The 11,012-nt window shown below is 38.3% G+C and overlaps 1 protein-coding gene across 3 annotated transcripts in view; it reads right to left on the bottom strand.

The window, feature by feature from the left end:
• Positions 1 to 10,124: 10,124 nt before the first annotated feature.
• Positions 10,125 to 11,012, bottom strand: part of DOCK10 (dedicator of cytokinesis 10) — a 216,862-nt gene continuing 215,974 nt past the window's right edge. For all 3 annotated transcript variants that reach the window (XM_054723258.1, XM_054723257.1, XM_054723259.1), the window contains exon 56: positions 10,125 to 10,813. In XM_054723258.1, coding sequence (XP_054579233.1) covers positions 10,697 to 10,813 — 117 coding nt within the window. In that variant the 3' untranslated portion in view covers positions 10,125 to 10,696. The remainder of the gene's footprint in view (positions 10,814 to 11,012) is intronic.

Genomic DNA, 11,012 nt, shown 5'->3' with positions numbered 1-11,012 from the left:
AGATAGTTTCAATCCTAAGCTTGACAACAATGGTCTTATTATAACCTGTCTGGAAGGGTCCTGCTTTCTAGGTGACTGTGTTGCTTATAGTAGCTAAACCAATTTCATTTTCAAGAAATATTATTTACTGTGTCTGTTATGTTAAAGGGCAAAACATCCTTTGATTTATCAGAGGATGAAATGTCTCACTGAAATTTGTGATTTGTGTGGTGATGAGAAAGTCTTATTCCAAAGAGGAGAATAAATAATTACTTTTTGTTCTCTTATTATTTTGTGCTAGAGATTGTTCAAAATAAACTGTGCTATTTTGACTAATGCCATTGTATTAGAACAAAGAACCTTCTTTGTTCCTCATACTGTTAGAGCGGGTTTGGCAAAGAAGAGAATGAATAGTAATTTTCTCTGAATATATTTAAAAAATAAATAGAAGGTACTCTGCCAGTTGAAGGAGAACGAAGAATGCCTGCTCAGTCAGTTCTTCCAAGAATGGCTGGTGTTCTTACAAATGGGCCCTGTAGCTGGTTCTTCTGTAGGTGTGTAAAGTGCAAATGATGGGACTAGCTGACTCTGGATGGAATCTCTGTGAAGTCATTGGCATGTGGTTTTATGCAGTCTGGCTGGGTCAGAGGTCTTGAAACAGGGTTTCCCTGACCTCTTCCATTCCTCATCTCCACTGTCATTAAGGTGGACTATTCACAGAAACAGTTTACATGCCAGCCCATGGAAATGGGTTTACAGGAAGTAATTTGACTATGAGGCTGTTATACACATTTCTGACCTTGCCAGGATTACAACTCAATGAAAATGTGGTTGGATTTTGATTCATTTCTGGTCTACTTTTTATATAAGATTTATATCAAATTTGGTTCAATGGGTTTTATATTAGATTTGGTTCAATGAGTGTAGAAACATCCAGGTTGAAGCTAGTAAACAATCAAAGTAAAATGGTAATGGAAAAAATGAAATAAAATAAAACTAACAGGCAAAGTATACTGTCTTTGGTTGCATTTGTGATTTTGCTAAAAACATTTTCTATCAAATATTTAAGCTTATTCTTGTTTTTGTTCCATTCAAATTATTGGTCTCTGGAGATGTCTACAAATTAAACAAATGGCCATCTGTTTTATTTGATAGCCATTCATCTATTGAAGCAGCATTAAGGAGGGCTCCAGCTCTAGGCTTTTGTGATTGAAGCAGGAAAATGTATTACTTTATTCAGAGACCTCATTTGTGATTTTTGATAGGTTGCTACATAGAAAATAGCTATGTATCAGAAAAGTGGGCTTAAAAAAGTGTCAGAAGAACTTAAGGATGCCAATAAATGTATGTTTCTTTGTTTCCATTAAAGATTCTGTATCTAGGTTGCCATTACCATTTCCCCCCATTTATTTTTAATTAAATAGTCAATCAAATCATTATTATTATTTTTTTGTAGTTGACCTTTTGGATGTTCTATTCTTTATTTAAAAAAAAATTCTTGGCAGGAAAGTATTATCCTGAATTTTTAGTCTTGCTTTTTTTTTTTTTAATGTAACTCAAGTAAAATGATTAATCTAAAGGCAATAGTCTGGAAATATTGGCGAGTGATGAAGTGACCCAGAAGTAGGGAATCTGGCTGGGCTCTTAAGTTGTTTTTTTTTTTTCAGATTTTCTTTAAAAATAAATGCAGAGAACAATCAAGAACCGAGGCACATTTAGCTAATTGCAAATGCAAATAGTTCACAAATATAAGCATTTAGAAAATGTGTTATATTCTAATCCTTAAGATGTTCTCTGCTGCTCTTCACTATTGAAATGGCACTTTAATGTTTTCCTATCAGTCTCTTTCCTATTTGTTCTTCTGTTGATGCAACTATTGTATGTGTATAGCTTTTCCATAAAAGGCTTAAACAATGAAGGGTAGTGTTGTCCTCCAACAAAGGATGGCCAATGACCCTTTTGGTCCTATCTCAGATGTGTCCAAAACCTCCTCATTCACTCACAAGGGTGTGCAGCCAACATCATCACATTATCTAATTCTAGAAATTTTTCTTCAGTCCAAAAAGAAATACTTTATTCCTTAGCAGTCACTCTACATGCCCTCCACCCTCTCTCCCTGAGACAATCACTGATCTACTTACTGTCTCTGAATTTTCATATTCTGTACATCTTATATAAAAGGATGTGATCTCTTCTAGGAATATGTTCCAAGAAACTAGAAACACAATCAGAAAGGATATATGCACCCCTATGTTCATAGCAGCACAATTCACCATAGCTAAGATTTGGAAACAGCCTAAGTGCCCATCAGCAGATGAGTGGATTAAAAAACTGTTGTACATCTACACAATGGAATACTATGCTGTGGTAAAAAAGGAATTCTTACCATTTGCAACAGCATGGATGGAACTGGAGAGCATTATGCTAAGCGAAATAAGCCAGTCAGAGAAAGATAAATATCACGTGATATCACTCATTTGTGGAATATAATGAACAACATAAACTGATGAACAAAAACAGATCCAGAGACAGAGAAACATCAACCAGACCATGAAACCTCAGCGGGAAGGTAGGGGAGGGTGGGAGTAAGAAGGAGAGGTCAACCAAAGGACTTGTATGCATGCATATAAGCCTGCCCTAACCAATGGACACAGACACCAGGGGGTGAGGGCATGAGTGGGGGTGGGGTGGGGGCGCAATGGTGGGATAAGGACACATATGTAATAACTTAATCAATAAAGAAAAAATAAAATGTTAAAAAAATAAAAAAAATAAAAGGATATGGTCTTTTGTTTCACTTAGCATTGTGTTTTCAAGGTTCATTCATACTGACAATGGTCTGTCACTAAAGAGATAATGTGAATTAAAGTTAGTCACCACCATGAACCTCAGTGTTCTCCTTGCTAAAGCAGGGGAGTTTGTCCAGATGAGAGGTAGCAAACCTACATATTTATAGGACCCAGGTATGCCCTGGAAACGAGTGAAGCAGGCTGGTTGTGAAACAAACTGTGGAGTGGGGGTACTCAGTCCCTTCAAAAGCAGGAAGCTAGCATTCAGCTCTGACTTTCTGTGCCACGAGAGAGCAGACATCTGTCCACGTCATGTATTGCTAGACCTTCACACTTGTCAGGCAAAGTAAAAAAAGTTTAAGGATGGCAATCATTTTCATTAAAAGAAGAACACTGTTGTGCAGGACAAAACACACACACTTTTCTGAGCAGAATGTGGGCCATCAATGGTGGTTTGCAATATGTGGACTGGATGATCTCTCAGGCTCTCTGAGGTTTACAATTCTTTGATTCCAGATTGCAAAAATAGATTAAAAACAGAAGCAATTGGCACAGTCTGTGATTGTATTGTGTATCTTGGATCACTTCAAACTAGAGGCTGTTGTCTTGGTTTCGCTGGAATGGATCAAAATGACTCAATTGTTTGACAGATAGGCACCGTCTCCTTAAGCACTATATTTATCTTCAGTGAATTGTACTAAGAAAGATTTGTGCGACAGCTCACATCACATTTGAAATGATACACGGCTCTCTGTAGCCAAAAACTGCTGTTTTTGATTGGATTCCTCAGATCTGTATTGAATTTCAACAAAATGAAGGGACGGAAAAATCAGTTCATGTCTCAATCAATTTTATAAACTAAAAGACAGATGAGAATTCTCTTTTGGCTCCAGATTCTCCTGTTCCTGCAGAATTGTGGGAGGATATTGGTGGTTGTCTGATCTCTTCCAAGCAGCTGGGATTGACATTTGCCCCCGGCCTAGTATCCTTCTTCCTTTGTTTCCTTCTTTTTGTCAATAGGATATTGATTTTCCAATTAGCCACTCCTGTTTTGCACTCCTAACCTGGATCGGTGATTCTCAAAATGTGATTCCCAGACCAGCATCATCAGCATTATTTGGGAACTTGTTAGAAATGGACATTCTCAGGCCCTGCCCCACTGATTTAGATGATTCTGGTGTTGCTGACCCACCCCACAGCTCCAGGCCTGATTTTTATGCACTCTGATGGGTCTGAGGATGGACATATGATCTAGGTCAGTGGTTTTCAAATTTTATGGTGAGTCGGAATCACATGGATGGCTTGGAAAAAGACAGCTTGTTGCCCCCTCCCTCAAAGTTCATGATTCTCTAAGTCTAGATGGGACCTAAGCATTCTTAACAAGTTCCAAAGTAATGTTGATGCTGCTACTAGGAGAAAGATGCTGAAGACCACACTTTGAGAACTACTGGTTTGAGCTAATGAGATTAAAGCAGTTTGTAATTTTAATATTCACTTCTATTTTTCACGCATTGTGATTTGCCGAAGTTTTTGCTTTGCAGTCGAAATTAGTGTTCTTTGTGTGTGTGCATGTATGTGTATGTGTGTATGTGTGCGCGCGCACACACACACACACACACACACATGTCAGCTTTCAGAATAAACTAGAAAATGAACAGTTTTCTTTAGGTTTCCTTTACTCTCATTTCCCTATGTCCTCACCTCCTCTATTTGAATTGTGTTTTACATTTCTTTCACAATAATACCTGTCTACTTATATGTATGTCTACTTAATTACTTCACAGCATTGCTCTGAAAAGCTGTTAATTTAATTCATTGCTATGTTTTGAGTCAGTTTTTTTTTTTTTGGTGTTAATGACAGTAAATGATTCTTAAAAACATTAATCAATTCAATGCTTCGTCAGTCTCAATTTTTGAAATACTCAGGACAGGGTTTCACACCAGTCCTCTTGTTTTTCCATAGCTTCTGAGCACTTTTTAATACTATCAAACCTCACATCTTCCTACTGTTTATCTGTCACTCAGGAAGATCAAATTCTCTAACACAGAAGGCAAATTCTATGCTAAATTGTTACTATTATTATTTTGTTACTCCTCACCTCAGAATATTTTTCCCATTGATTTTTAGAGAGAGTGAAAGGACGAGAGAGAGAGAAAGAGAGAGAGAGAGAGAGAGAGAGAGAGAGAGAGAGAGAGAGAGAGAGAAACATCAATATGGGAGAGACACATCGACTGGTTGTCCCCGACAGGGGCCGGGGAAGGAGCCTGCAACCAAGGTATATGCCATTGACTGGAACTGAACCCTCGACCTTCAGTCTACAGCCCACACTCTAACCAATGAGGTGGCTAGGGCTATGCTAAATTATTTTTGACAGCACTAATTAAAAAGAGAAACATCTTTGAGCAAATAACTGTTTTTCTGTATTCATTTTCTCTGTCAGTGATTAATTTCACTTTCGTCTTTTATGGGCAATTTCAGAGGGTTTATCTCAAGCCAAGCCAGTGGGTAACATCATTTTTTAGAGATACATGCAAGTAAAAAGTAGTATTTGAGCACTTTTAACAACACTTACTGAGCACCTACAGGGTAGTGTGCACTAGGCCAGCAGTCTTTGAGAAAGGGAAACCGCCCGGGGCCTCCAACTCACGTGAGGTATTCATTCTAGATCATGGAATTACCCATTTCTTAGTTTATGCATTATTTAATTTTAACCATTCTCTTAATAAAGTGTTAAAAATAATTTAAAGTCATAACCCTAACTTCTCAAGTGGATTCTATTTGATATGATATTAGCAGTTACAGCTCACAGCTATTGAGGGCTATTGTTGCCAGGCTGTGTGCTGAATACTTTCTGTTCTTTATTTCACTTAATCCTTTTAACAATCCCCATGAATAAATGTATTTATTTTTGCCATTTTACAGATGATGAAACCCAGTGAAAATTCTCACTCAACATCACTTAGGCAGTTAGTGGTATAACTGGGGTTCTCTACCTGCCCCAGAGCCCATGCTAACAGCCACAGCACATTCCAGCTTAATACTTTCCATCTTTAATGATACAAGTAGGAAAAGCAAGAGTAATTAGTTAATATGAAATTGATCAAGGAAGTCTAACCTTGATAGTTTCTTTGGGTTATTTATTTGTTCATTCACCCATATGTCCAGCGGTGTTGATGGGGACCCTTCTCTGTGCCAGACAGTTTGCTAGATCTCTGGAACACAAAGGCACCCAAGATGCAAGCTTTGCTTTGAAGGAGTTGCATGCTTAGATTCAACTATTTATTTTATGTCTGCCTCACTCCACATTCTTGAACCATGTAACATCTTAGCTGTGAGAGAAGGTGTTTGTTTCTGACCCTTGGCAAAGCACTTCTATAGAAATCTTTCAGATCTGACTTAATTGCATATTCAGATGTCAAGATATCACAATACAGAAAACATAAGTGGGGAATCCTGACAAGGAAAATGTTACTTCCTAATATTTAAAAAGTATACTAACATTTAGACTTCAAAGGGCATGCCATCAAATTTGGCAAGAAGTTGCTAATTCTGATGAAGTTGCTCTTCTTTCTCAGTTTCTGTTGAAAGAAGTAGAAAAAGCTGCAAGTTTGATGAGTGAAAAAAATCAACAGTGGTTCAAATATTAAAACCTGTTATTCAAATTTAATGCATCTTTTTATCTTACTGACAACTTGATTTGAAAATCCAAACTTTAATGATGTACATATGAATAGAGCCAAATGGAAGCCATTCTGGGATGTGTAAAATAACGCTGCCATGACATCCTTCAGAAACAAACAGATGCCTCATTGTATGGGACCTTCTGCAAATGGGAAACCTCAGCCTTCCCAGGGCTGGTGATGTACCTGGGAGTCAGGGAAGTATTGGCTTGCTTTGCTGGGCTAGATTCATTTGTGTTCCATGCATTTTAAAACATCCCATTTCATTCTTGCCAAATGTATGGTGTCTGGAAATCCCCATTCCTGGGGTGTGGCAGCTATCTATCCTCTCTTGGGGCTCTGACTCATTCCAAGCAGGACCAACAATCAGGTAGGAAACGAAGCTGCTCTCCTCCTTTTAAGAGTCTCTGACTGTTACACACCCAGGTTATACTATAGAAGTCAATGAATGTTGGTTTTAAAAAAGCTATTACTGGCCTTCCTCAATTTTCCCAGTAGTAACTATAAATATCTAAGGTGTCTTTAAAGGAAGAGTAAAGACTGTTTTACATCATCACCTGCAACGTTTGGGCTTAAAATCCTATGGAAACTGTTTCTTTCTGGAAAGGACTCCTATTTTCAGCCCTTCTAGATGTGAAAGGCAAAGTAAGGGGGTCACACACTTCCCAAATCCCTCAGCTTAAGAATAACCAATTGAACAAACCCAGGGGAATCCATGTCTTTTTTGCTCAGCTGTTCAGGAGGGAGGGACTGAAAAGTGGAAACTACCAGATAGAACATAATAGGCCTATTTGACTTCAGAAGTCCAGAGGAGTGTTTGTGAGATGAGTTGGTGAAAAGCCTCTACTGGGGCCTTGGGTTGCTGCTTATAGAATTTTTGTAGAATACTCCAGAGCCTTTCAGTCTGGATTTTTCCTTTTACTTGACTTTTGTTATAAAGTAAAAATTCCATTTTTTTGTTAATTTGATTTCTAGAACTTTACTATTATTCTTTATTACTTTAAGAAATTGTTCACGCAATGGGAAAAATAATGTTGCAGAAGACCTGTCCCTTAGAAATCCAAAGTAACTCACTAAACTCTATGCAAGTATCATGAAACAAACTTCCTCAGTCAATGGGACATTATGTCCAATAAAATATCCTGCTCAACTTAATGTCCTGTTAATCTTGTTTATAAGTTAAACACTCTACCTGGATTTAGTAGTTATAATTATGGGGTGCTTTTGAAGAAATACAAGTAAAGCCATCAGCTTCGAAAGTAAATATCCTTTATACATTAGGAATACATCCAAGAAACAATGACTTGATAGTTGGGTATTAATATTAATGATGTTAGAAAATTGCAAGTAGATTCCCTTGGAGAGTCATTGACATTAATGTTATTTAAAATAAACCTTTGCTTAATTACTCAAGCTCAATCACCATTATCTTCTTCAAATGACCTTCATGAACCCCAGTTGGGCATGTTTTGATCTATCTCTCACTCCACATCCTTCTAAGAACAACTTTATGTGCTTACTGTAGTGTCTGTCATGAGACTTAGGATTTACAATGTCTCCATCTAATTAGTCTTCTCTTACCTTCCATCTGTAACCGCATGCATTTGCTACAGGGATATCAAGAGGCAAGGGAAAGACAAAGGAGGTTAGAACTTTCATGGGAATTTCCTTTTTTTGATAACATCTCCCCATCTCCATAATTCACCTGGAAATTTTAAAGCAGCCATGTTATAAATCCAAACATGCTTATCTTCTTAGCCTTATCTACCCTCTTCTCATAGCTGCTCCTCTCATGTGCCCATAGGTGAGTCTACACTTATCATGTTCCATCTCAGGCAAATGAACTCCTGGTCAGGATGGGACTGTGTTCTCTAAGTGACTATGGATTTTTCTCATTAAATTTCAAGACACAACCTGAATGGTGCTACAGAGCATATGCCAAGGGGGCTCTCAGATACTAACTCTTACCACTCCTTAAACTCCTTTTTACCCTCTTAAAAATTCAGATCCCATGTAAATTTTTTCATGTTTTTAAACTTCTTTTATTGGCCTTATACACATGAGGTTCTCTCAGTAATCATCAGACCTTGAATGTCATCTGAGAATCAGGAGAATTAGATCCTGATTGTTCTGGAATGATGTGGGAAGACAGAGTGAGTTGCTCATATTGCTAAACTAACACATGCCATGTACACCCCTCTACCAAGTTCCCACACATCTATTTTTATTTTCAGATTTGGACAGGCAACCCATTGCTGAGAGTGTCTACAGGCCAAGGGTTGGGAGGGGCATGAGGACTTGAGCCTAGAGCCCAGAGGTAAGAATTGGGTGGGCGACTATAGCAGAGGCAGACTCTTCTTGGGTTCCTAGACAATCCCAAAAATCCAAATGAGAAAATAGAAAGGGAAGAACTAAGATGCTGACCCAAGCAGTAGGAAACCAAGCTGGAGCCAGAATGAAGCTGAGGCAATGCTTTGATCTAGAGGTCAGCTTGAAAGCATGCAGCATAGTGGTTATAAGCATGCATTCCGTAATTAAACTTGCCAGAGATCAGTGTGTGTGTGTGTGTGTGTGTGTGTGTGTGTGTGTGTGTGTGTGTGTGTGTTTAATAAAGCAGGGAGCTGTATTTGAGAAAAGTTACATGAGTCTTGACAGATCAGAATTCTCACCTAAATTATATTTAATCACTTCAGTAGATACAATATTTCAATGTCTTCTAGGCCCTATCCTCTAAACGTAAGTAGCAGAAAGATGAACTTAGCCAAAGTCTCCTTATTTGAAGTTGGGCCTTTGCAGTGGCTGCTGGGGTGAACATGAAGACACTCCTGAGTACCTTCTGCATCTGCAGGCAGCTTTGTTCAGTTGCACTGCTGCTGGTATTGGCTGGGGAGGCAGGCAGTTGGAGGAGGGAGGTGGAATGTGTTAGTGGTTCTCAAATCTGGCTGCACATCAGTCACAATTTTGTGGAAAGTACATATTAGCCAGGATAAGCTCATAATGCTGCAATAACAAACAATCCCAGAATCTCAGGCATCTTAACGCAATAAAATGTATTTCTCACTCAGACTCTATGTCCAACAAGGTTAGCAGGGACTGGTGTGTGTGTGTGTGTGTGTGTGTGTGTGTGTGTGTGTGTGTGTGTCTCACTGAGGCTCCAAATCCACGTGCTTCAAGATGACTGCATCAGAAACGAGATTGGGCAGAACCACTTTCTAGCTTCTACTAGTATGTATCTGCCTGAGAAAGATACATTCCATTTCTTCTCACCTTTCAATGGTTAAAGCAAGCCCCACGGTCAAGTTTAACTTCAAAGGGGAAGGAAAGTGCAATCCTACCACACATTTGTAGAGATGGGATATTTGTGAATAGCCTTAGTAATTACACAACCCTCGATATTCTGATTCATTATATCTTCTCCACATCAGTCTGCGAATCCCCTAGGTTAGGAAACCCCTGGCCTGTCTAGTTGATCTTTTTGGAAGAACTGCCCTGCTGAAGTCTGAGTCCTTTTCATGTTCCTAGGTAAGGCATCATAAGTAGTGAATGTAGGGTCGCACTTAGTACATGCCCAGTCCAATGAACTACTTTTAGTAGGGACTCACCCACTCTTTATGAGAGAACCAAATGCAAAGGAACTGTATTTTTTATTTCTATTAACAACAAAATACTTCCATAATTTCACAGCCCATTGCATTTAAGAGCACATATATTACAAATAAAGGAACTCCACAAACTTTAAAGATTAGTATTTATCAACACTTTTGTACACATACACAAATATTTTAATATAATGGTATCTGAAATGTTATCCATATAATTTTAGCACATCATAAGTATCAACCAAAAAGGTTCTTTTAATTTTGGTAAAAACCATATATTTTACAATCTCCTATTTACATTTGAAATACGCTTAAATGTTACAAAAACACTCACTTTGACCTTTAAAATATGTGTACTAGGACTTGGTATTGAACATATTGTAACTGACAGCAAACTTAGGGTTTGCTTTTGAGCTGCACGTTCATTGGAATGGCAAATATTCAGCTTGGCTTATTTAACACTGCTCAAAGGGAAAAAAATCATACGAAATGTGCAAATTCAGAGACTGGCAAAATTCTTAAGCTAGCGAGGTAAAAAAATATTAACATAAAAACTTCAAATAAATTAAATCTATCTTCTCTTCCCCGAGATTAGCTGCAAGTTCAGAAAGTCCCCTAAGAGGTGTGTCTGATGCTGCAGACCTTTGCTCACATGTCCGCACTAGCTGAGATGGAGACCGTGGGCAGAGCTGGGGTCCCCTTGCTAAGTATTCGAGAGAAGGTTCGCTCCACTCCGCGTTTTGATGACTCGTCCCTGCACATAATCTTGAGACAGGACAACACACAGCACGACAAGGGAACACAATAGATAGGTTCATGTTAGTATTTCCGAACACAAAATTAAAACCCAGGAAAGTGATTTTATTTATTCCCCCCTTGGAATCTGCAAATTTTGAAAATGCACTTATCAACATAGAGCTGAAGACTTTTCCCCCCAAGTCCATGTCATAGCCATTTTGGTAAG

Source organism: Eptesicus fuscus, chromosome 11 (assembly GCF_027574615.1).
Source record: "Eptesicus fuscus isolate TK198812 chromosome 11, DD_ASM_mEF_20220401, whole genome shotgun sequence".
NCBI classification, from domain to species: Eukaryota; Metazoa; Chordata; class Mammalia; order Chiroptera; family Vespertilionidae; genus Eptesicus; species Eptesicus fuscus.
This window is presented reverse-complemented; position numbering and strand designations above follow the sequence as displayed.